Genomic DNA, 27,301 nt, shown 5'->3' with positions numbered 1-27,301 from the left:
CCCGGTTTCCTGTCGGATGATAGAACGGTATTCGACAATGTTTTTGTGGTTTATGATTTAAAATTAGGGATGGGCGATAAAACAATCTCAGTATATTCCAAGCTTTTGACAATATTAGTTCTGAAATTACTTAAGTATAGAATAAATATTGATTATATTAAAATAAAACTTAATTCCAGAACTAAAGACTTTTCAGTAAATTACTCATTTATATGTACAAATATAACAATAGAGCAATATTTACACGTGTATTTATTCAAATATTTTAGGAGTAAAAACTGTGTTTTTTATTTAGTAATAAAATATTTTTTTCATAATATAGTTCAATGATAAAATGTAACAACTGTGTCCACAGATTACAAGAGAGTATTATGGGATCACGGAGGTTAAGGAGCTGGTGCAGGGCGGCAAGAACATTGCAGTGGACAAGACCAACAGGTGCGGTTGTTAGCAATATAGAGTCTGTGGTGTGTGTGTCTCTTTAAATAAAGGTCTGAAAGAGGTCATGTTCCTGCCTGCGCTCCATATTTCAGTATCTGAGAGAGAGAGAGAGAGAGAGAGACTGTGTGTGTGTGTGTGTGTGTGTGTGTGTGCGCGCGTGCGTGCGTGCGCGCGCTCTGTCAGAGGGGATAAAATTGCACGGTTTCAGAAGCTGCAGGAACAGATGGGACAACATCTACACAAATCCACCCCCCAAAAAAACGTAAATACACACACATTTGTGTTGTATGAAAAATTGTTCTAGGGCGTATTTCAGGTAAAACATTAAGTGGAGATTGTACAAAAAGAAAAATGATTTATGAAAATGGTGGTAGCGTTTGTTTGGATCATGCATGTGTTTTGTTTGCATATGTCTGTGCGTCCTGCTGTCTGAGGGTGAGATTAGGCAGAGGGCCAGTCGTCTTGAGCTCAGATCAAGGCCCGTTCTCACACACACACACACACACACACACACACACACACACACACACACACACACACATACTCAGATCACATTCTTCAGCAAACCTGAAAGTGTGTGTGTGTGTGTGCATGTCTGTGCATTGGATTCCATATGACCTCCTGAAGAGATCACAGGCTCATATTTTCAATCTTAATTCACTCGAGTATGCGAGTGCATATGAAATATGTGCATTGGATTACATTCAGCAGGTATGCTTTATTGATACACAAGAGGAGATTTTACAAAAGCATTCCCTTTCTACACGTTTTCTACATGTACAGTAGAATCATTGCTGATATACATTTACAGGTAAAATCATCTTGGCAATTATCAAAAGAAAGAAAAGAGAGATTATATTGTGCATAATGGCTCACAACAAATGTTTTTTTTTTGTTAAGACAGTTCAGCTATGTTTCCAGATAGTTTTGATTTATATACTGTATATACTGTATATATATATATATAGATATATATGTTGGTCCTCCTTTTGCTGCCAAAACAGCCCTGACCCATTGAGGCATGGACTCCACTAGACCCCTGAAGGTGTGCTGTGGTATCTGGCACGAAGATGTTAGCAGCAGATCCTTTAAGTCCTGTAAGTTGCAAGGTGGGGAGCATTATCTGCTGAAAGAGACCACAGCCACAAGGAAATACCGTTTCCATGAAAGGGTGTACATGGTCTGCTACAATGCTTAGGTAGGTGGAATGTGTCAAAGTAACATTCACATGGATGGCAGGACCCCAAGGTTCCCCAGCAGAACATTGCCCAAAGCATCACTGTTGGCGCTTTTGCCGGCAACTTCTTGAGCAATTTGAGCTAAAGTTTGATCGGACCAAACGGCCAGCCTTCCCTCTCCACGTGCATCAATGAGCCTTGGCCGCCCATGACCCTGTGGCCGGTTCTCCACTGTTCCTACCTTGGAGCACTTTTGATAGACACTGACCACTGGAGACCGGGAACACCCCACAAGAGCTGCAGATTTGGAGATCACAATTTGGCCCTTGTCAAACTCGCTCAGATCCTTACCCTTGGAATCACCACGAACGCTAAGAAAAAACACGCCATTCTACTTCCTCCTTTTGTTTATTGGCAATTTACATAACTTACTTAGTGCACATCACCAACTATTTGGTGGTTATGCAGTCTTTTTTTTTAAATCTTTTCATTTAATAAGTAATCTTTATTCACTGAGAATAAGGATTATATTTTTAGTTTAATACCAATTAATTAAATGCAGATCCATGTGAGATGACGATAAAATAAATAATAAATATATTTGAATTTAATTAACATTTAAATATGCTGTTATAATAGTGCTTTAGTATTAATATATAATATTGTATATTATATAACTATACACCAAATTTAGTTATATTAATATAACTATATTAATTATATAACACGCATCTGAATAACTTTTTTTCTCTGTTTTTCTCTGTTCCTCTCTCAGGAAGGAGTTTGTTCAGGCGTATCTGCAGTATGTGTTCAGCGACGCCGTACAGGAGCTGTATTCGGCCTTCTCCAGCGGTTTCCTGAAGGTCTGTGGCGGCGAGATTCTCTCTCTCTTCCAGCCTTCTGAGCTCATGGCCATGGTGGTGGGCAACAACAACTACAACTGGGAGGAGATGGAGAAGGTGGGACACTTAGCTGTGCTCCAAAATGTAAAGACACACACTAACTCAACATTCATATTAACACCTTGTGTTTTTCATGGCTTTCTTCATCCTCCCAGAATGCCTCCTACAAGGGCGAGTTCTCGGCATCCCACCCAACAGTTAAGATGTTTTGGGAGGTTTTTCATGAGTTTCCTTTGGAGAAGAAAAAGCAGTTCTTATGTAAGTGAGCGACAACTATTGAATGTGTAATAGAAAATTGTCTGAAATGCAAAGCCAAAGACCTTTTCAAACTGAGAGTGAAAAATTAAAACACAAATCTGCTTATTTAGTCAGCTGAATGAGTAGAAACATTTTCTTTTTAGCTTCGTTTTGTTGAACACTTCTTGGTTTGAAAGTATAACTCGATGCGAGTGATGCTGCGTTCATCTCTACAGTATTGCACAATGGCTTCTTAAACATAGACCAAATAAGTGTTGTTTTTGTCCTCCCACAGTGTTCTTGACCGGCAGTGACCGCATCCCCATCCACGGCATGGCCAGTCTGCGCATCGTCATCCAGTCCACTGCTGCGGAAGAGCACTACCTTCCCGTGGCTCACACCTGCTATAACATGCTGGACATGCCCTGCTACCAGACCAAAGAGACCCTGCGGCACCGGCTCACACAGGCCGTGGAGCAGTACGAGGGCTTCAGTCTGGTCTGAGCAGGAACTACGGAGGTGGCTTTCTGTATGCTGACACTGCACTTTAAACCTGTGGAAAAATGGAAATGAACGCTGCTCTCGCATTTATTTTACCACAGAAGAGCACATCCTGAATCTCATACGAGTAAATCTATTATTTTCCTATTTTTACAGACTGACTCTGGCTTGCTTATTTGGTTGCATCTCCAGATGTGCAGTTTTTTTTTCCCGGCTAAAATTTATATTTTTGAAATTACAAAAATAAATGATAAGATTGGGATTGAGTAGTTGGCTAAATAAATTAAAGACTTGACCTTCTTTATATATTTTCTAAATATAATTGTTTATGAATCCGATAGGATTGCTCTTGTATAGACCATGTTATTTTGCCATTTTGACTTGAAGCAAACAAATTTGGAACTAATTCACTAGTTTTAGCATACGAAAGGCCCATCAAAAGCTCACTACAGAACAGAGCTAATCCTTAAAGAGCCATCACAACACTCTAAATTGGGGGCTCGTCTGGGTACAAGAAGGTAGACGTAACAGCCCCATCAGCACAGTACACCAGACGGACAGTTACAGGCCCAATACATTAAACAGTTTGAACTCGATAAATCCCTTTTGTTTCTGAGCTTTCCCTTTCAGCCCGTGCTCAGATCGGACGTTAAGCATTTTCGCACCTCCTGAATCCATTCCAATGGTTTTCCTTTTATGTACAGTAGCAAGTCATTAGCATAAAATGTCTCTTATTAATGATAGGCATGCATGAGCATGCCATGCCCAGCTGCTTTTTGGAAATATTTCAATTAATCAGATTTCTCTTAGAATGATATGGGGTTTCATTGAGGATGTGATCCAGCAATAACTACTGGTTGATGTATGACGTGTACTAGTTATGGGATTTGAATTACGTTTTAATCCAGCAAATGTGAATATTCTAACAGCTGTGTTCTTCCGGTGAGTCCATTGCCGCTTTCATTAACTCCTCTTGTTGTTCCACAGGAAGCTCACATGCTGTAAGATTTCGTTTTCTACTCGCATCGTCTTTCCGATGTGGTCGGGTTGCTATTAAAAATGGATCAGAGTGATTTCCCTATAGTTCCTCGGTGGTTCCGAGATGATTCGGGACCACCGTCGAGACCACGGTGATGTGTTTGCTGTGGCCCGTGATGTTTTGCATCGAGCTGCATGAGATGTGTTTGTTTGTACATGATGGAAGGTCATTCAAAGAAGCATTTCTATCCAACTTATTCCTTTCTGTCAATGTATGCAAACAAGGGCTTCTTAGTGGCTACTGATGCGTTGTTATTTTAGTAAAGCATATTTACTTTTATAGCTTTCAAAATGGAATATATTGTTTTATCTATTTTTTTCCAGAACAATAAAATTATTTCACCTCAGATCGTCTTTCACTGACACTGAAATGAACACCCAACACCAGTAAAGTCAGAAAAAATATTTTGGTTTTATATCATATGTACAAAATACAAATACAATCATGTACTAAAATGTACACACAGTATTCATCTTTATCCATCATCCTTGTCACGTTCAGTAAAAACAAAATTCACGCTACGATTTTCCAATCTGGAGAATAAGAGAAGGGGGTGACGTGCTCACTCGGTCTGTCTCCGCGTTCACCAGGAGCAAACGCTCAGTGAGGCCCCATCGGCTCGCTTTCTATTGCTGGCTAACAATAGACACGTTTTAGAGGGGATTTGATCCACCCACAGCACTGATAAACAGCGAGTTCATGTGATGACTATTTAGTACAAAAATATACACAATGCAAGCTGGTTTATGGTACCTTGGTTTGTGCGTTTCTACGCCATTACAGCATAGAGTCTCAGATATTTTTTTATTTTTTTTTTGGTTGTTATATGCACATTTCTTTTTGTAGTTTTTTCTTTCATAAAGAAAGTTGAGTAAATTCTAGCTTAGTCAATGGTCTTAAAGATTACAGCTTCAGCGTCGGAAATTAGACAAACAATGAACAAATGCAAATTATGCATTTTCTTACAAGTATTAATATTCAAAATAAAGCCATTTGCATGAATTATGGCACCGGTAAATAACAAAACAAAACAATTATAATAATATACAGAGAGTCTTCCTTCCATTAATTGGTTACTTTCTTCAATTCATCAAATACTAAAAGTTCCTATAATGATAAACTCTCCTCATCTCTAAGTATATACATAGATAATTTAAGACGCAATATCTCAATGTTCTTCAAAGCTTGTGCCTGATTGTGAAAACACAGATGTTTCTATATTACAGCGATATTAGTATAGAAAAACTATCTAAAACCAATACGAACTGTCGTATTACACAAAATATAACAGAAACATTCTTGTGGGCTTCAAAGGAGATCATTCTGAAATCCCCGGTCTCGTAGCAGACAGCAAAATAATCAGTCGAAAGCAGAACACGAGTCCCGTACAGTGGAACAAACAGCACTGTACGTCTGCTATCGGTGAACCAGGCGTGTTTTCGTGTCCTTCAAAGCCAAATGTGCCTGTGAAACATGTCTTCGTATCCACTGTATTGCTTTGGATAGCAGTGGCTGGTCCTTGTTTGGTTAGTAGAGTAAGTCAAGAGCACTAGATGAACTTGGAGGAGTCTCTTTTACTGATGAGCACTTCCAACAGCCTTAGCTTGGCTTTAATATGCTTGTATTCGTTATATTCCCCAGCCAATGGCGAGCGATCTTCCTTTTGCACGTTTCTATGGGAACAGCAAAAGTAGAACATTTAATAAGATTTAGTTTTTCTCTGTACAGACTTGGATTCAGCCATACATTTACAGTTTCAAGAGCAAACATGTTCGCTTTGTATTTGTCTTGTGGACGTTTTCTTTACCTGCCATTCTGTTTGAAGAACTCATCCTCGAATTCACGGAGGTTTTGGCGGATTCTTTTCTTTTCCTCGCGAGCTTCCTGGAGCTGCTCCACAAGTTCCTGCCTGTGTGTTTGGTTAGGAGGGAGGGGTAAGTTAACATTCTTTTGACCCACCGCAATAGGTTTCAATAGTTGGTAAATATTACCAAACAATTAGCTTCTTTTAAATGTACAAATTACCACAAGATGAATTATGAATACAAGAAAGGTAAAAGGTCTGTAAGGGCACTTACACACTAGAGTTTGAAAACAAGCAAAATGGGGATGATAGTTGACAAATTTTTAACTACAATACATTGACCAATGACAACTTGTCCAGTTTATCTGGGCTGCATTTTCCAAAAGCATCATATGTGAAAGCAGACGGCAGAAACCATTGGCACTAATGGTGGCAGCCCAGGTTAGTCTCCTTTTTTTGAAAGAGAGACCTGGCCATTAAGGCTCGGGTATACTTCATTTTCCACATTACGCTCCATCTTTCGCACAGTTGAGCCTACAAGCCTTTCAATGTATACTGAAAATTATGCCGCGTTCCAGGCAACCCATAACCCATATGTTTTTCCAACCTTCCCATGACAGTGCACTGGGACGGCAGTTAAACCCGTAACTTCCCACTCATGAACTCGTACTAGATCGATGTACTCCCAGTTACGCGCTGACGTCACATGGCCCACAACACAACAATGGCATCCCCTACGAATGCGGTGTTTACGGTATAATAAAATCTATAACTGCTTCTTTTGCCTTATTTTGAGTTTTTTTCTCCTCTACTTCAAATAAGCAAGGAGTTAGAAATTATTGTAAATAAGCAAAAGTCCATACGGTCCGCCATGCTTTGTTTACATCTAGCTACCGCAATTCTTTTCGCTCAGGCAGTTTGGCGTTACTTTGCTTGGAGCGCTACAAAGTCGTGGTTTGAAGTCGTAACTTACGGGGTCAAAAACCTGCCTGGAACTACAGCAGTACATCACACAGACGGAGCGCGGACCGTCTCAGAATGTGGAGGGCTGAAGTATACTCAAGGATTTCTAGGTTTATTTGTACTTGATTTCAAACTGACCTCAAAATGGATCTCAAAACACTTTATCCAAGCATTATCTTGCGTGTCAGCGTCCTAAGACATACATTTCTACTCTAAACCTAATACTTACATAGTAGCAGCATGCAAATTGGACAATCTCATGTCCATGGTGTTCTTGGAGGGTGATAGTTCATCAACAGGCGAGATGAAGCCGTCTGTTTCCTCATCCAGCTGCTCGAGAAGTCCCAGCATGCTCAGCTCTGGCTTAACCGTGACTGTGAACTGCGTCCTGGTGTCGTTGTCATCGTCCGAGCCATCCTCCTCCTCCTGGAAAAGAGCAGATGGTGCTGGTTAGTTCAGCTGCAGCTTAAAGGGATAGTTCACCCAAAAATGTTCACCCATTTACTCACCCTCGAGTTTTTCCAAACCTGTACGAGTTTCTTTCTTCAGCTGAACACAAAAGATGACCACTATGGAAGTCATTGGGGCCCATCAACAGTTTGGTTACTGGCATTCTTCAAAATAACTTCTTTTGTGTTCAGCAGAAGAAAGAAACTCATAAACTTTTGGAACTACTTGAGAGTGAGTAAATGACAGAATTTAAATTTTTTGGGTGAACTAACCCTTTAAAGCCGAGGGTTTACACTACCAAAGAATGAGCAGTATCAAGCCTAACATTGATTTGGAAGGCAAATCTCAATGGGAATCATTGTGCATCAAGCCTCTGTAGTGACAAGTGTTAGTACAGATGAAAAGCATCAGTGCTTTAACAGTGCAATAAATAATTTTCATTTCAGCTGGGAGTATTTAGTGCACTGCCTTGCATTTGAGTCACCAATTCAAATTTTTTACATCCCTGGTGCCAAAACCCAACAGGGATGTGATCAAACGGTATTGGAATCAGCAGGAGTCGAATCTCACAGCACTCCCAAGTATGTGCCCATGCAGTTACTGATTCATGATTAGGTTAATGAGGAAACTAGTGGGGGGGAGCAGGTGGGTCAGCCGAATCACTGGTTGATTGAGCGGTCACAGCTCTTCACCTTTGTGTCGCTGAAGAACAGGGCTGGTACACCCTCGATAATGGGCTGCAGCAGGGGGCCTCTGCGCTTGCTGGAAGGCGAGCCCTGTGGTGGGTGTTAATAGTGACATTACAACCCGGTAAACTACCTTCACATTAGCCCACTTCAGGGCAGGTCTCTCAGTCTCACTCCACACTAATTGACTAAGATTCACGTTAAATAACCCTTCAAATCTGAAGGTGGCACTTCAAGTAATTCTTTTAGGGCATATTTACCAAATTGGGAACCCACGGGTTAACTGAGGCTAACAGAAAATCTAACAAGAGAACCATACCATTGACTAAATTAAGGAAGAAGCTAAAGCTAAGACAATTCTCAAACATTTATAATCAGGCTTCAGACTATTACATAATGAGAATGTCCATTTTGTGTTACATAAGCCAGATGTTTTCAGAACATACCAATATAATATTTGCATGCACTTTTCTTGTTGCGTTTCACATGCATATCAGTATAACACTCCCTGCGGTGTGGGAATGTGCACAGGTTTGCCGTTCAGTTTTTTTAGAGTGTGTGTAAGAGACACAAGGAATTGTGTTGCAAATACCAGCTACAGGATATGACCTCAGTGAGCTACTCTTGAGCTCTTGCTAAAGACCGGCTTATAGGCGCTAAAAAGCCCCGGCACTGCCATTGCATCAATACAAAATCTAAATGCTTATATTGTGCTACTGCTAATGCTATTTCCTTTACTAATACCGTGGAGATTTATCCACACGGTTTAGTTGAAGAATAAAGTAGAAATGGCAGCTAGCTAGCCTTTAATACAACCACAGTAGCTTATGCAAATCTGCTAGCCTGGCTCAAATAAGTATTAGCTTTATTCCAAAACCTAGCCTTGCTGCCAACTGCCTACATGATCATTAAACAAGCTGTCATGAACCTCACGTGTGGCAGATTTGGAACAGTCTACATAGGCAGCAACTTCACACAGCTCACATTGCTTGCATATGCCGCCCAATTTGGGACACTCAAATCGTAATGGGTACACTTCAGTGTTAGCATTTCGCTAAGCTCACCACACTCTAATAAGCATAAATATATAGAGCATACACAAATGTTAGGTAAAATAACCAGTTTATTTATATATTTTACTACTGAATTTAATTTCTCTTGTCAGCCATCTTGCTTCATGGCATCTGTGGCCCTGTTTACACCTGGTATTGCGTTTTGGTTGATCGGATAACAGCTAGACAAGCTGAGAGACAAATACCCGTTTACACCAGTTGTCTCTTTTGTCCACTTTGAGGACAAACTTTTTAACCGCTGGAGGTTATATAAGTGGTGTTTTTTTTCAGTTCTAATGGACAAAATAAGCTCATGCAATTTACATACGAACACAACCAGAGAAAACAAAAAAAACACACGGAGAGCAGCAGCTATCAATTCTGCTCTGACAGCTGCAAGACCAGCCGAATGCTGTGAGTGTGTGTTAGAAATCAGCATCGTCCACTTGTGATCCGATCGACCAAAACACATCTTAATACCAGGTGTAAACAGGACCTCTGAAGGATAAGAGGTTAAGTTGGCACAGGAAGGATTGGAGCTAAACTCTGGAGGATAGTGCCCCTACAGTAGCAGGATTGGACACTCCTGCTGTACATGAACTCCTAGATGAGCGATTTCTCCAGTTAATGGAGAAACTGAGTTGTGACAGAAGCATGCAACGGGGAGGGAAAAGTGAAAAAAGCAGAAATTCAGAACTTACAATGACTGGAATGGCAGAAGCTCTGCAGAGGATCTGTTTGACCAGTCGGTACCGGTCGTATAGAGGCTTCATGACCTGCCTCTCATTCTTGGTGATCTGGAACGAGTGACAAAAAGGCATTAAAATCAACCTCAGCCCATGTAGATAAAATCTTAACCTTCAGACATGCATACTCACTGGTCTCCCATGGATGTTCTCATAATATAGAAGCGCTTTCTGAAGGGCCACTTTTTCTGATCCAATCTGCTCACGGGTCATGTCCTAATGAAGAACAGAGAATAACATTTTAAAGATTCATGCATTTGTTTATAGCAAAAATAGCAGAAAAAGAAACCCTTAAAAATCGCACCTTAACGTCTTCAGGTCGGCCAGCCTCCTTGCGTTTCTCCTGTAGTTTGTTCATGACGGTATCCAGTGTGCTTTCCACAGGAGGTTTGGGGGCTTTGGTCTCAGGGGCTTTCTTCTCCAGCTGAGACCCAAAGCTCCTGGGAAGCGTGTTGCTACGCTGGCGGGGGATGGGCGTCAAATCCTCTTCTGACTTTAGCAACTTGTGATCTGTGATATAAAGCCAGAACATGGAGTCATTTGTTTATAAGAACTTTGCAAGCAATGAAGAGAGCAGATTAGATCAGATGTTGTTTTCCTGTTAGGCCCAACCCACAAAGGTTAATGAGAAATTACAGCAGAAACAAAAAATCATTAAAGGTTGGATTAGCATGGCTTACATGATAAAACCAGAATTGAGTTTTTCTCTAGCAGAGGCATTTCATTCATACCTTTCAAGTCTTTGCGCATCTTGGCCAGTTCATTCATCCAGCGCAGAACCTCTGGATTGGCAGCTTTGTCGCCGTGTGAAGGCTGTAGAGAAAACACTAGACTCAGCATTTGTCACATAGAGCTAAATACATTTCGCTCTGGTCATTTTAATCATGAAAATGGTGCATTGACAATGTTTTCCAGAATAGACTGCTTAGTTAGAATTGGATTGATTTATCACTGTAGATAGGATTTTGAGTTGGCTCACCCTGTATTTGCGCTCATCTTCAAACTTCTCCTCAAACCTCCGGATCTTCTTCTTGAGTACGTGTATCCGCTTTGAGAGCTGAGCAGAGGTCAACTCTTCCCGGTCGTCGTCGCAGGAGCCTAAAGATGAACTTCTCCGCCTACTGAATGGAGGAGAACAGCATTCATTTCACCCTCTGAAGTACACATTATCTCATCTTCCAGACCTCGCAAGGGTTTGTTGTATTACCTGACAAAGGAGTGGGCATTGGGTGGTGATGGAGGAACCTCTGGGTCGTCCAGATACTGCTGACCGTCTCCATAAGCGTAGAACCGTGGCGAGACCATTGGGTCGCTGTCCTCCTCCAGGAGCTGGCGAATAAGCATGCCACCGGCGTGGGGAGACAGACGAGCTTCCTCGCGGTCCATACTTTCCCTTTGGCACGACGAGTAGGCCGGCACTGGTTCTGTAAACACGCAAGCATTAAAAATTGAGGGAAATGACAAAGCAGCATGCCTAGATTTCACAAGTCACTTAGTAAACAGCAAACCAAACAGTGAACAAGCGGCAACAGAAAACCCACGAGGTAGATTTTGTCTTTGTTGATATACAGTCAGGGCCAAACAAATGTTTGAGTACACATTACATTTTAACCAGGCTGATATTCTATTGACCTTTTCAGGCATACTGAGGTCAATATTGTTATAGTCAAAACCACTAAAATGTGTGCTATTCAGCTCAGTAGACAGTTGTTTTTATCTTTGAGAAAGATTGCATTAAATACACATGTGCATTTTCATTGCAGACTATTAAATGTAATCTTGACAATGTGTTCTGAACAGTATCATGCACTACAGATTATTAATCAGACATAGTGAGCACATGCTGTGATACTGGAATGTTTTGTTTATTTACTAATGAGATGCCGTGCCCATAAAGTAAGGTCAGAAGAGCAATTCAACGATGCAGCAAGAAGAATGTCGCGATAAACATTGACTGCGATGTGACCTGTGGAACAGACATGCATGATGGAGCAAACACGAGCTTATCTGTTGTTATATAGTTGATATCAACATATTTACAGTGTTGAAGTGTTTGCACAAGGCAACGTTCATTAGGACAAACAATAAAACAATGTGTTTTGTGCCTGCGTTTGGCACAGTAACTTTTTTTATTGATGTACCTAACTCTAAAATGCACATTAGTAGTTTAAGGGACTAATGTGGTTTTTACCATGTGTTGTGAGTCATTGCTTAAGTGTTGCAATGTGGTTTCTTGGCACATTTCTATGCAGTTGCTATCATTATCAATGTTTAGTATTCAAAAGTTTGCAGTAATAGCGGTGAAGCGTGCCTTAGCAGGGATGCTATTGCACCATTTCAACACATGCACACACAAACAGCTCAACGTGCTTTTCAAAATGCTGTGCAACCAATCTGTTAGAGCTTAAATTCCCACCGGTTCTGTGACTATTTGTGTCATGTGCTTACAGTCATGCTTGAGGAGCTAATGGGTCAGGTGGACCTCTCCCTCATGGCAACACATTTGGATCCATTTTGTTGAGCCAGCATAATACATCCAAGCATGTGCTACAAGATGGCCTTTCACTGAAAGGCTCACAAAGTCTCAGTAGGCTATTGCGAAGCATTAATAAAGGCACATCTCTCTGCCGGTCCTCAAAGGCTGCAGGTTGTTAGATGCTAGGTAGGTACATGCCACTTTGAGGTGTTTTATGGGATTTCCATGCAGCTTTTAAAGGTCACTGGTGAGAGATGGGGCTCAGGGATATTAGGTTGTTAACAAAAGCAGATCTTGGCCCTTACCCTCATTGTGAATGGATTTTAAAAGGCTTTTAAAATCAAGGAAAGGGGCGCTAAAGAAATTAGAATCTGAAAGACAAAAGGAAAGACAAAAAGGCAACTGTGATAATGACCCAAGGAAATGCTGTTTTACTCAAGAGAATGAGACAGGCAGAAAAGCAGGGAGTGATAAATAAGATTGTGAAAAGGGCTCGACTTTAAAACCCGCCAAATGCGTGTGTATTTCAGCAGTGGAGTGTAACGCAGTCACTCCTACTAGACACTTTGGCGGGTTGAACTGTATATATAATATATACATGTTTTCAATTGCTTATTTCAGACACCTTTTTAAAAGACTGCAATGTAGAGTTGTCAAAAATATAGATTTTTCGATACACATTTACATTTATGCATTTGACAGACGCTTTTATCCAAAGCGACTTACATTGCATTCAAGGTACATTTTTTATATTATTGTCAGTTCTTGCTTTCCCTGGGAATCGAACCCATGACCTTGAGCGTTGCTAGCGCCACACTCTACTGGTTGAGCGACAGGAAAGCCTGGAAAGCCAGGAAAGATACATATCGATACTGAAATATCTCAAACACTTACAATACTCATTTTCCACAAATAGATATGATACAAACTGCACTTCCTCTCTTATCTTTCCAACACCGAGTTACACACAAACCCGCCTCCACTCACTCACTCCTTTCATTTGCTCCGGATGAATATTGTTGCTGTTACAGGGCTTAAATTTCAGTGTGGGATTGCACATATTGCGCAGGATTTACTAATTCCCGCAGATTTTGAGTCCACACCCAAAGTGCGCACACATAAAGCCGCCTCTCAAGACTATATTGAGTTCTTTCCCACTGCTTAAAAAGTCAAATACACACACAATTATGTCAAAATGCTGGTCTTAGCGAGTATTCACGTAAACACATTGGGTTATGTTTTAAGTGAATGTAAACAGTTGAGAAAGAAAACACATGTAACAGTATAATGGATCTGTGTACAAGGTCTTAAAGTGACAGCATCTCTATCTCCCTACTGCCAAATTATAAGATAATATAAAAAATATCTATATAGCATTTTTTCCCCATAGTATCGATGTCAGAATTGTGGCTAGTGAAAATGCTGAGTGGCTAATAAGAAAAAAAATATCCACAGAGATTGTGAGCTGAAAAACATATGGGCAAACCGCTGCCTCTTGGCCCTGCAGTGGGTCACCGCACTGTGTTTTGGCACCGGCTGCAGTGGGACAAAGGTCCTGAATACTCGTTTGACCACTCCCATGAGCTGGAGCAACATCTTGTCTTTAGTCATGTGTACTGCTTTATAGCCACCATATGCTTCCAAAGATTTTAAAAACACTTTCAGCTTGTATAATAATTTACCCCTTTCATCTGTGAGTTTGTTCCACTTAGCATAATTGCTATGATTTGCAGAATATAACACTGCACAAAGCATTCGATTTGTTATATTAGATTTATATAAAGTGTTTTTACCACACATAGAACTGATTCCTTTCATCATGTTATCTTTTTCCATCATGTTACTCTGAACATAACTAACTAAATTGTTAGGATATATAGTGAATTTATGCATTTGAATTTCACAATAAATAGTCCCAAAACTCAACTATTATCATGTTATCTGCGATTAAGTTGCTCCACTTAGCATAACAAATATGATTGCAAGTATTTTTAAAATATAACTAGGTGAAGTACTATTCAAATTACTTTTCAAAATAAATATTATGTTTAATTTTTCATCATGTTTTTCGTAATTAAGCAGCTTCGTTTAGCATAAACTAATAGCTAGCTTCGCAGAATAAAACTAGGAAATATGCACCCCATTTATTTCAAAAGCTTTTCACAATAAATACCTGAAAATATTCTGATAAATATTTTTCATCATGTTATCGTCAATTATATCAGCAAACTTAACTGCAAGGATCTGTGTGTAGGATGAAAAAGGCACAATTAAACTTCTGAATGGCCTTAAAGTGATTTCTAAAACTACCTAAAGGGGAAGAAAAAAAAACATTTTTTAAAAAACATTTCTGTCTAAACACAAGACAGCACATGGAGGAAATATCTTGTGTTGCCCTCCTAGAAATGTCTGTATGATGCAGAACCACAGGGCGATATTTTTTGGACCATCTGAGTGTAACAGTCAGCCGAGATGTGTGTTTATGTAAGCAGCCGTTTGAAGCTCTCACTAGAGGGTGCCACTGAACAAGTACATTATACAGTATAGAGACTGCCAAGGCTGTGACCACAATATTAAGCAATATATTAAAGTAAAGGGTAACTGTGAATCAACATGGCAACCCTCTCAGCGGGGCAGCTCCATATATGTGCACTTCACTGGCTAATCTGTGCCAGGCCTCGAACTGAGAAACCTACAAAACGTGCGCTACAACATTTCCAAGGTCAATGTGAAAAGAGGGTGTGTTTGCGCGTGTTTGTACAAGCCTACAACTGGCACATGCTGCACGAACAGTAGAGGAAACAGGAAGAGAGACTGTTGTGAATAGCCATGACAAGTTTTTAAAGAGCGAGACGTGACGTGCACATAGCAACAGCTCCCAGACTCCTGGATTTAAACCTCCTCCTGTTTCACTTCTCAGTTGCTATGACTATACAGTCCTCCACTTGTAGAGCCGAACGTCTGCTTGTTGCTAGGCTCGACTCCAAACAAATTGAAACCCTGATCTATCTATCTATCTATCTATCTATCTATCTATCTATCTATCTATCTATCTATCTATCTATCTATCTATCTATCTATCTATCTATCTATCTATCTATCTATCTATCTATCTATCTATCTATCTATCTGATGAAAAAAGTCATAATCTATATTTATAAATTAATCTATACATTAAAATAAATTAAAACATACATATTACATATATTGTAAATATATATTATATAGTGTGTATATATTTATAAATTAACCTATACATTAAAATGAAATAAAAACATTTAAAACAAAAGATTACTCCATTTTATCTCAAAGAACATGATTAATAATTGCAATATATATACAAAATAAGTATTACAATATTGAAAAATATAATGAATGAATCAAAAAGTGCTATAATCTATATTCATCAATATACATTTAAATTAAATTAGGAAAAAAACTAAGTAAAAACCTATATAATTAAAAAATATATAGATATTTTATCTTAAAAAAATATGATAGATGAATCAAGAAGCACAAATATGCAAATCAAAAGCCTTTCTGCTATTTACAAACAGAGGATTATGGCCAAAGGGGAATTGTAGGGAGAGAAAAAAACATGCAACTGCCAGATCCGCAGCTGAATCCAGTGCAAACTCAATAAATCCCAGAGGCATCCGAGTCAAAATTCTCAAGGGACATCGCAGGGCTTTGAAGAAGCTGTGGCTCCAACCTCAGTATTTGCTACAACCGTGCCCAAAAAAGCATTGCTAGCACGCTGTTGCAATGCAAAATAAGCGTCTCTAGACTAAATGCAACAGTGTGCATGAGGAGGAAAACAGATTGCAGAATGCTTGTAATCTTCTTCCTCTGTTAAGTCACTTAAGATCCACAGCATGAGGACACAATGTGGGCAAGGCAGACTTGCAGCTGCCACCCATGTGCAGAGAGAGAGAGAGAGAGACACCCACAAAGTGAGAGAGACAAACATAAATAAATAAAAAATACACTGACCTGCCCAGTTGCTGTCGTCTGTCAGAGTAGAAAGGTCCAGTCGAGGGACATCGTCGCACGGCTCCGCACCACTAAGAGCCTCCTGGATTTTCATGGCAGGCGTCTAGCAGAGAAAAGAGCGAAGGATAAACACCAGCTACACCAGAGTGGGGGTAGTGCGCTTCTTAAGTTGAGCAATACCCTGCCTGCGCCTGTCCCCGTCTACTTACAGGCAGGGGGCGGCCCTGCAGGACAAACCCCTGCTTGCTGATTGGCTGTCTGCCCTGCTCAAACCCCGCCCATGTTCCTTTCAGGGAAGGTGTGGTTAATTTCATGTGCATTTCTATCTCTCTACCCCTCCCTTTCTCTCTGCGCAGCTGTGTCCCAGTACACACACACACACACACACACACACACACACACACACACACACAGAGGGAACATGCCGAGCACGCAGTGCACGCAGGCAAAGAATGCCTTCCCAATCTTTTCACTTTAGCATTGCCGGGACTCTTCCCACTGTTTCGGTAAAGATCAATCACGCAGGAGGGGTCGCGAAGGGTGCAGACAGATCTAATCCGGACAAACGTGCAACTCCGTCATTCACACAAACACACACTTCCGCCACTAGGGCGTGGGATGGGGTCTATTTTTGGAACAGAGGGGGATTTTTCCCTCACTACACTGTAAAATTGATTTTTTTTTTCAAAGTTGCAAATAAAACATAGATTATTGGAAACACCATTTCAGATTTTCTATGTTCAAATTTCAGATTGATTGCCATTTTGTGAAAATTACTAGCAATTTCGGAGTTCAAATTAGTTCTACACCTAATTTTTTTCAGTGTTCATGTCCCGAATTACTGACAGCATGACAAACAGTCCCGTTAACTGTTATTACAGCACACTTGAGGGCTTACTCATGCTAATGCAACTGGATTTGAAACGCACTTGTGCCATTGCAGACGTGCTATTTTTTCTGATGTGATTTTCATTACGTGCCCCATCATAATTGCAACATTGCTGTTTGTGTGTCAATCCAAACTTGGAATGAGGACTTTGTGCTGTTTAAAAGTTGAGCACATTGCTCTGTAAAATGCCCTTTGCCAACATGTGAAGAGATGTGATGTTTATTACTACCAGAGGAGATAAGGAACAGAATGGCAAGCAGACTGTCCAGACTTCCTGAATGTGAAAACTCTGGCACTTCAATGTAAGGGGACAAAAAGCAAACGCTTAGCCTGAAATTTGCCTCATTGCACAAATACACACTCATCAAAACCGAAAAAATAAACACTGGTTCGTTTAAAACGAGAATGTGTTTACAGTGCGAACGTAAACCTAATGTATTTACCACGTCTACATGCTTTCACTTAAACCATGACGAAAACGACTTTAAGACCTGAGTGGTGGAAGTCAGTTGACTTAGATCAACGTGCTTTCGACAGATTTGTCGTTTTCACATGATGTTTGTCCCAGAAAAACACTGCCTGAAATCTCTCCAATCAAGGGCAATCTACAGTAAACAATTCATCAGATAATCTTCTTGTCATCGCCTGTTCACGTCATGATTAAAGAGGTGACAACTATAATGAGATTATATGGCTGATGAGATTGGAGTTATTATGGATACAAATATTTCAATCTACATATCTCATCGTATCCAGAGATGCCAAAACACCAGTAATCTGTTCTAGAAACTTAAACTATGGCCTAAAAGGTTTGTTGAAAATTTAGGGGGAAAATTAAGTGTTTAAAATAAGTTGTGCACAAATGAATAATAAAAAAGTATAATTATTATATATATATATATATATATATATATATATATATATATATATATATATATAATCAAATAAAATGTTCATAATGCATGCAAATCAAAAAGTATAATCCTTAAAGGAATAGTTCACCCAAAAATTGTCCTATAATTTGCTCCCCCTCAAGCCATCCTAGGTGTATATGACATTCTTCTTTCAAACTTATACAATTATTGACTTTATAAGTGCATCCATCCATTATAAAAGTACTCCACAGGGCTCCAGCGGGTTAATAAAGGCCTTCTGAAGCAAATCGATCGGTTTTTGTAAGAAATATCCATGTTTAAAACTTTATAAAGTAAAATATATAGCTTCCGGCAGAAGGCCTTCCGTATTCAAAGAATACTTATGCAGAAATGGTTATGCTACGTCCGGCGTCGTCATCAAGCCAGTTGCGCTTTTTACGCAAGTTCAATTGGCGAACAGCGGTTCAGATCGCCAAAGTCACATGATTTCAGCAGTTTGGCGGTTTGACACTTAATCCAAATCGTGAATAATACACTGATTCATTAAGCTCCGAGGCTTCAGGAAGATGTGTTTTAAAATAGGCCATCAATACAAGTCGTTATTTAGAGGGCTTTTTGCGCACAAAAACATTGTAGAGTCACTGTAGTGAGATGGGCTTTGTTTCGACGTCTTTAGTGCCTTTATGGGTCTTGAGAGAGGAAATGACATTGGTGTCAATGAAGGCCTTTCTGAGCCATCGGATTTCAACACAAATATCTTCATTTGTGTTCTGAAGATGAACGGAGGTCAAACGACATGAGGGTCATTAATGACAGAATTTTCATTTTTGGGTGAACTAACCCTTTAAGCAAAGATCTTTATGCAATTTAAAAACAACTGGAGTCAGAAATCTTAACTTTTTTCCCCCTAAATATACTATTAATTTCTTTATGTACTGTATAAAGCATTTAATCTAATTTAAGGACAAAATTACTGAGTGCACCTCAAAAGCAGACATTTCTTAAACTTTGAATTTACCATAAATTCAAAAATATATTTGTTAATGAATTGACGTGCTTAATATTAGAAACCAAACTGTCAGAGACGGCTTTAAACACTGCAGTTAAATCTGCAGTAAAGCTCTGCATATATGGGTAAAGGATTGTGCCTTTCAACACGTTCAAAGAAAAAAGCCACTAATCAGCTGCCAGTATCAACGAGAAGGGAATCTCTTAAACCAGTGCGTTGCGTACGTGTCACAGCTGGGTACAACATGTTCTGTTAGAGCGCATGAAGGAGGAGTGAGATCTCATGCGTGCACTGATTCAACATGTATGTGACATCACAGTGACAGCGAATCATGTTTGGGCTTAAGACCAATATTTCTTGTTGGAAAAATAAACAAAGTAGTCTCTAATTTTTAAAGGAAACATTACAAACATCTTTGAAGGACAAAGATAGAAGAAACTCAATTGCTTGATTTCTATATTTAGTCTTATTATATAGTCTTATTTAGACTAGATGTTTTACAGACGATAAATCAATATTTCAACAGGATGTTCGTGACTAAATCAACTAATTCATTGACCCTCAAAGTATTTGAACGCTTGAGTCACTCTTAAAAATGTATGAATGTCATTGCATTAGTTGAATAAACACACCCAGTGACATTCGTTTTAAAGAACGATAGCATAAGCACTACATTTATTTTTTGTTTTGTTTTAATACACTTTGAAATAAAGGTTCTAAATGGAATTTTATCATGTATATTTCTCGACAGAACTTGCCAAATAGCCTACCCAAAACAGTGCTGTGTTCTGGGATAAATGCTCTCGTTGTATGCGTGTAGCTACACATGATATTTTGACCAGCTGAGAACTCGTGAAGAGCTTATTAAATGTGTAAAGGAGTCACAACAGTGGCAGGAATAACCTCCGTCACACACACACAAACACAAGATCTGCTGCGAGAAGACGGGGTTCTGATACCTGTGCCAAAATGTGATGGGCCACTATGCGACTATGATGATAAAAAACAGGCATGCTCGAGCATTCTGTCCTTTTTTGGATCGCATATTGTGACATCATGTCGTGTTTTTTGTCTTTGGTCCTTGTTGCGTTCATATTTCATTCAAACCGCACCAGAGTTAGCTTGGAAGCGGACTGAGAACCGTTTTTTCAGCACTCTCTGGCCGCTTGGCGCGCACAAGGGTTCAGATGGCAGCGTTTACACTTATTCAAACGAACCGCACTAACAGAGCAATCGCACCAGGGTTCGCTTTAATCGAACCAAACATGCCAAATGTGGACACTCCCAAAGTGTCCAAATACTATGGGACCTCTGTGTATCAGTACTTGGAGGACAACCAACGATGTGCAACATAATTGTCACAGCTTTATAAACCGATTGGTCTGAACATGCTGGAAGACGACTAAAGCTGAGGGTTTTGTTCATTGGCACATTAATATTAAACAGTGCCAGAGCCCAGATGGCATGACAGCAGGGTGAAGGTAGGTGGTGGTCCAACAAATCCAGGATGTTCTCACAGTAACACCAACAGATAAAATAGTTTGGATGCATTTCAGATGCTCTTCTAATCCCTTTACCCAAAGATCTGATAATGTAAATCATTGTTGACACGTACCAAAATGAGTCTTAACACCGCCGTAACAGACGATCAAAAGACATTGTAAACTCCTAAAGATTTAGTGCAACTAACTATTTGATGTCCTTCCTACAGGTGTCGTCTCACCTAGGAGAAAAAGTATGTTGTTCATCTACATTTTTGTTCATCTACATCTGTTACAGGAACTTGCAATAAAAAAGTGAACCGTGTATGGTTGCTCAAACGTTTAAAAAATAAACTCAAGATACACAATGCAGGAAATAAAAATAAGTTAAAGGCAGGAAATGTGATACAGAAATAAACTACACTCACCTGAATAAAATGTATCCCATGTTCCTTTTGATGGTTCCCCCTAAAAAATATATTTCATTAGTGATATTGTAAAAGCATAACTTTGCTAAAATGATCAATCGACTGCTCAATATGTAGAGATCAGACTGAAACGATCGATCAGGGATATATATTTTCAGGATTTATATTGTTTCAAATGCTGAGATCCAGTGTGCAGAGCTGTAGATGCTACACACGGTCAGAAACAATATTTTAAATCGAACAAAATTGTCTTTATTCAGAGCAAACTAACAACTTAGAAATAAATTGGTGCAGTATCCTGTTATAGATGCCTGTAGACAGTTCTGTTCTGTGGGAAGGCTATGAAAAGTGCTCACATTCCCTTGTACAGCCTGGAACATAACATTTACATCCATAATGTGCCATTTTAACTATAATGTCATCATCTTCACAATACCTGCAGAATTTCTGTTGATTCGGTGCAGGTCCACGTTAATACTACCTGGCCTTGAACATGGGCTGGTTATATGCAAATGTGGGGAGGCGTAAATATTAAATGAGCCCGACTGTTATGTCACAGTCTGTGTTATGTTGGGATTCGCCTGTTTTTCAGTGGTCTTTTTCATGCACAAGATTAAAATATAAAGGAGTTATTTCCATGTACAGAACTCTTATTATTCAACTACCAAGGTAAATAACAGTTTTTCATTCTAGGGCACCTTTAAATCAGAGTGTTTAAAAATCCATAATCTATGACCACCAAATAAACAACATTGAACTGTATATGTGAGCTATCATATGCTGATGTTTTCAGGTTTCAAATCTCAGAAAACCAAGAAGCTCGGTCATACAAGATTAGTTCCAATATAGATGGGTTTTTTTGCGACTGAAGGGAAAGTTTTGAGTTATAAAGTTTCTTATGTTGCAAAAGTAAGTAAGGGAAATTTCATTTCTTGTGATGTGACCCATTTAAAGGTGCCCTAGAATGAAAAATTGAATTCACCTTGCCATAGTGAAATAATAAGAGTTCAGTACATGGACATCACATACTGTGAGTCTCAAACACCATTGCCTCCTACTTCATATGTAAATCTCGTGAATCAAAAACACCACGGAAAAATAAGTGATTCTCAACATGAGGCCAACCGTGATGCAATCGTTGGTAATCATTTATATGTACGCCCCCAAAATTTGCATCTGTCCGAACATGTTCATTGCCAGGCAGAACTGACGGAGCCGAATCAACGATTGCATCAGGGGCGGCAGTGGCTCAGTGGTTCATGTAGGTTGTCTACAAACCAGAAGGTTGGTGGTTCGATCCCCGGTTCCACCTGACCAAGTGTCGAAGTGTCCATGTGCAAGACACCTAACCCCAGCTGCTCCCGACGAGCTGGATGGCGCCTTACATGGCTGACATCGCCGTCGGTGTATGAATGGGTGAATGTGAGGCAAAAATGTAAAGCGCTTTGGATAAAAGCGCTATATAAATGCAGTCCATTTAAATGCAGTCCATCTGGACTGCAGGTAAACAAACGACACTCGAGGATAGCAAAAACGGCACCTCTCATGGACGCATATGTCATGCTCCAGGCCGTGCAGGGGATGTGAGGACTTTTCTACACTTCCCACAGATACAAAATGCCAACAGTCATGGTTGATGTTTATAATCGGATACCACAACAATTTAATTCAAGATATTTTGTCTGTTCGGCCCATTTCAAGCAAGCTAAACTGAAGAAAGGGGCAACTATATTCCTGCAAGCAGTAAGTAGTGATTTTATCCACTTATTGACTGTTTAAAAAATGTCTGATTAAATTGAAAGTCTCTTAGAGAGACCGCATTATCTAGATAACGCAAGATGCTAGTACAGTAACAACAAAAACCCCAAGTACCATACAAAACTAAAGTGTGCCTAATGACAAATGTTAATATTATTTTGTATTACAAAATACAACCGTAGATACGTTACTTACAGATCGTTCACTCGATCCTTCTAGCAAACGTAACCCTTTTTCCACCATACAAGTCAAAACGATAGTCATTTGACAAGGCTATTCATTTTGTAAAAACATTGACATTGAGAACTTAAGTATGATGTTTTTGCATGCTTGTATTTCAAAGTGCATCACAGTCACTGCATAGCCTACATTGTGACTAACGTTATATAAACATGCAATATCGTTGACGAAAAAAGATGAGTCTAAAATCACTGGTTTTGGTTTTGTCTGAGGGAATGAAGAGCGTTCGTGCTTGCAGTTGCCCGATTTCAGTCATTTAAATCCCCCAATCAGAGCTTTTCTGTGAAAAGAACCCGTATACTATCCGGTGTTTTACCTAAACATGTACAATCTGGCAACCAAATGCACGCGAGCTCTCTCTCGCGAAAACACCAATAAACAAGTAGAATGCATTTTAACGGGTCATTCAGTCTGTCTGTGTTCTGTCAGGATGGTCAGGACTCACGAGCCACTTTGCTGAACAACTGAACTTGTGTGAGCTGCTGAAATAAGCCAATCAGAGCAGAGCTCAACATTAATATTAATGACTCTTCCAAATAAGGCAAAAACAGAGCATTACATCCTAGGGACAATTTATAGGGTTGTAAATGGACCTGTAAAACTGTATCTGGACCATTTTTGCCCTTAAATACCCTCTATGTAGATATCAGAGAACAATTTAACATATTGTTTCAACTCATTCTAGGGCACCTTTAAGGTTCTAGTATTAAGATGTTTTTTTGTAGATCGGACAAATTACCTAAAATAACTACATAAAACAAAAAATAAAACAAAAATAAATAAATAAATAAATAAAACAAGTGGACTAAATGAATGCAGATGTAAAAGGGGTCTAAAATGTTTTAAGCTTGTCCACTCTCGACCACTTCCAGAGGTAGTTGTGGTCCGATCGACCAAAACGCATCATAATACCAGGTGTAAAAAGGTCCTAGGTTATTTCTACTGCCCAACTTACATATAACTGCACATAACGCATTTAGAGGTGTTTGAATTACCTTTTATCAGCTGACGCCATTTTTTCCATAGCATTTCTATTGTAAGCCCCAGGTGGCTCTTGGCATTCCATTGACTAAAAGAAAACCAACACATGCATCTTCTTAACATACATAAACCAGCATTAAATAATCAATAAAATGAATACAAATAATGCGACTTTAAGGTGTGATCATATTGTCCTATTTCCTAGGGTGCATGTACAAGTTGTTGCAGCAAATCAAATTTAGGGTTATTATCATGTTTAACAGTAGTAAAAGTGATGTGCACTGGACAGTATTCGCCTAGTGTAACTCCAAACATATAAAGTGTAGTCAGTGGATTTTAAATAAAATTATTTAAACCATCACTGAACTGCTTTATATACAGCAGGGTCCCAAAGTCTGAGAGTACTAGTGAAAAACTAAACTAATTTTTATATATACTTTTTGTTTAAATAAATTCAACAATTTGGTTGCAAAGTAGAATTAAAAAACAAGCATGAACTTTGTAATTTCTTAGTACTTTAATTCTAGGTTTTCTTAAAAAAAATTTTTTTTTTTTATGTGGTGTCAGACTTTTGTCTATATTATAAACTTCATATTTAATTAGATTGGTTATCTGCCATTAAAACACCCACACTGGTCAACCACAAGTTGTTCAAGATATGTTTCAGTATAACCGAGACATTACTATTACATCTGTAATGATGTCTAATGCACGTCACTGTGGTGTACCGGCAAATGCACTGTGGGATCTGATCTGCTGAGGTGAAACACAAATACACATCTAGCATAAACATGAGTCAGTGTCTTCGTCAAAACACTATTACGATAAAAGCAAGCCCTGCAATTTGCCTCCAATTTTCAGCCGAGATGCATTATGTGCTGTCTCCCATGAACAAAGACAAGAAGGACTTTAAGACAATTAGCTGTTCCTCTCACTGTTTCATACCACACTTTAATTTGAGGGGGGTTGTTTCCACTTAAACAAAACATAATTTCAAGGCACAGTTAACCCAAAAATGACAATTCAAGAAAATGTTGTCATTCCAATCCAAACCTGCATGATTTATCCTCTATTTCTAAGAATGAGTTGTAAGAACTGAGAACTGTTTTTGTCTATATAATGACAAAATACAACTATAGATATATAAAGACGGTGCGCTTCTATTATTTATGAATGGGAGAATCTGCAAAGTGCAATATTGGCGGAATACATCCCCTTGTCTAAATAAAAGAGCCAGTCGCCGACTGGTAAAGTTGCCTTATGAAACATGGATATATATTCATAGATTCCGCATTCGACCGCAATCTTGGGACGGTCAGTGTGCCGTTGTGCTAACATTGCGCAGCTTTTGGTTGTGAAACCGCAAAGATTTAAATGCCCGAAAAAATGGGATAACATTTCAGAGGGGAGAATGTGTTGGTTTGTGTTTTTATATGTATTAATATATCTAGCCTGGATGCCAGCCGAACTGAGCCCCGCCCACAACATTTGAGCTTGGGCGGTTCAGTCTGGACTTGATCCAAAAAATTCGTTTTGGGGGATAAAATGTGTGGTATTTTGGCAAGATTGCCTGCTAAAATTCTTATTCCTGGGTCTATATATCACATAATTGAGGTTGCGTCAACCCGCGGACCCTCGGGAAAACCGCAGACTTGGCAACACAGTACAGTTGAGCTCTGTTGACATTTGACAACTAACATTATGCGTCGCTTCGTTGCTCTGATTGGTTGTAGGTCTATCCAATTGATGTCTTTCCTAGTATGGTTGAAACATGCCCCATAATCACAGCCCAATGGAGCAGAATCAGACTCATATTCTAACTAGAATTGAGTATGACAACGTCAGGCTATAATATTACTGTTTTTTTTTTATTAATATTATTCCAGGTGGTTTTTAAGCAGTTGCATGTCTGTTGCCAAGTGGTTGCTTATACTGGCCCAAGTCAACAGAGCCTATTTTAATAATTTAATGCCTGCCAAAAAAACTGTTTAATAATTGTACACTACAGGACAACTTACACTCCTATATTGAAAACTTTGGGTTAGAAGTTTGTTGAAATCACTAACCCTTAGTAAGAACAATAGTAACAGTGATGCTTGCCTTGCTTGCAAGAAGACAAAGAGAAGGCCAAGGAGACAAGACTAAAAATCAAGACTTACAGTGGGGGCGTCCTGGTTGTCAGAGAGCTCAGTCAGTGTGGGACTGTGCTTGGGCTTCCTGTTTCTCTGAGCCTCGTGTTGCAGCAGCAGACGCCCGTCGCCCTCCTCTGTGACCCTCACACCCGGAGACGGGATGTTCTCTTTATCACCCTCGACCCTGAGGAAGTCACAGTTCACTTTCAGACACCACAGAATGGCAAGAGATGAGACAAGGACGTCCTGTGTTTGACCTTTACTCAAGGGATCAAATCCTAAGAGCGAAGCAGAAATGAACCTGTCGCTGTGATACCTCACCTACTTAAAGCAGATGTGACGGTTTATTTACAACTGTGTAACACAACACAACGGTTGAGCCACTAATCTAATGTTTTTCAGTGTCTCTGTGGATAGTTTGCTTAGAGTTCGTGTCAACAGGATTAGTTTGATCGCTCTGAGATCCAGCCATCAACGACCCAAGCTGGAATGGGAATAAGAGTGGATGATAGATTCATAAAAATAAACAAGTTTTTTTTTTTGCTTGATTCACTGTGATTAAATGGGATTAACTAAACACTTTTGTTAGGTTAAAATTAGCTATAGGTCGATATGCATTATATTAGCTAGGCCGATAAATTAGTAGATATTTAATCATCTGATATTCATATTCAGTGTCAGCTGCAGAAACCTGGACATCCTTGTTAGTGTTACATGTCAGCCTGTTTCTGTTGTGGTTTTGCTCGTGTCACATGTTCTCTTGTCTCTTTTTCCCGCCACTTGTCTGTTTCTGTAGTGGGTTTGCTTAGGTCACATGTTCTCTTATCTCTTTTTCTGCCACTTGTCTGTTTGTGTGGTTTCTCATCTGTAATGACTGGCATAACGAGGGATACAGGTGACAGTGTTTGTATTTAAGTTCCTTTTGTTCAGTCATTCCTTGTCCGGTCTACTTTATGTTAGCTGTGTTTGGTGTTCTGTTTGGTGTTTGTTTATTTTGAATAAAGCCTATCTTTTTGAAAGTCCTGAATCTCCTCTTCTCT

The 27,301-nt window shown here is 39.4% G+C and overlaps 2 protein-coding genes across 4 annotated transcripts in view; one reads left to right on the top strand and one right to left on the bottom strand.

Annotated features, from left to right (window-relative positions):
* herc3 (HECT and RLD domain containing E3 ubiquitin protein ligase 3) overlaps window positions 1-4,644 on the top strand; it is a 30,988-nt gene extending 26,344 nt beyond the window's left edge. Inside the window, exons 22-25 of the mRNA XM_067440959.1 lie at window positions 356-438; window positions 2,395-2,578; window positions 2,677-2,779; window positions 3,054-4,644. Of these exons, the coding sequence (XP_067297060.1) occupies window positions 356-438; window positions 2,395-2,578; window positions 2,677-2,779; window positions 3,054-3,262 (579 nt within the window). The 3' untranslated portion in view covers window positions 3,263-4,644. The remainder of the gene's footprint in view (window positions 1-355; window positions 439-2,394; window positions 2,579-2,676; window positions 2,780-3,053) is intronic.
* Window positions 4,645-4,690: 46 nt separating this feature from the next.
* fam13a (family with sequence similarity 13 member A) overlaps window positions 4,691-27,301 on the bottom strand; it is a 75,431-nt gene continuing 52,820 nt past the window's right edge. For 2 of the 3 annotated variants that reach the window (XM_067440952.1, XM_067440951.1), the window contains 14 exons: window positions 26,289-26,445; window positions 24,144-24,217; window positions 21,151-21,190; window positions 16,469-16,571; window positions 11,207-11,423; window positions 10,979-11,120; window positions 10,731-10,812; window positions 10,304-10,509; window positions 10,132-10,215; window positions 9,955-10,050; window positions 8,208-8,291; window positions 7,295-7,491; window positions 6,106-6,207; window positions 4,691-5,971 (listed from right to left, as the gene is read on the bottom strand). In XM_067440952.1, the coding sequence (XP_067297053.1) occupies window positions 5,848-5,971; window positions 6,106-6,207; window positions 7,295-7,491; window positions 8,208-8,291; window positions 9,955-10,050; window positions 10,132-10,215; window positions 10,304-10,509; window positions 10,731-10,812; window positions 10,979-11,120; window positions 11,207-11,423; window positions 16,469-16,571; window positions 21,151-21,190; window positions 24,144-24,217; window positions 26,289-26,445 (1,708 nt within the window). In that variant the 3' untranslated portion in view covers window positions 4,691-5,847. The remainder of the gene's footprint in view (window positions 5,972-6,105; window positions 6,208-7,294; window positions 7,492-8,207; window positions 8,292-9,954; window positions 10,051-10,131; window positions 10,216-10,303; window positions 10,510-10,730; window positions 10,813-10,978; window positions 11,121-11,206; window positions 11,424-16,468; window positions 16,572-21,150; window positions 21,191-24,143; window positions 24,218-26,288; window positions 26,446-27,301) is intronic. The other variant, XM_067440953.1, reaches the window with a different exon arrangement.

This window comes from Pseudorasbora parva, chromosome 4, assembly GCF_024679245.1.
Source record: "Pseudorasbora parva isolate DD20220531a chromosome 4, ASM2467924v1, whole genome shotgun sequence".
Classification (NCBI taxonomy): Eukaryota; Metazoa; Chordata; class Actinopteri; order Cypriniformes; family Gobionidae; genus Pseudorasbora; species Pseudorasbora parva.
The sequence above is the reverse complement of the archived record's forward strand: the minus strand, read 5'-3'. Positions and strand labels throughout refer to the sequence as shown.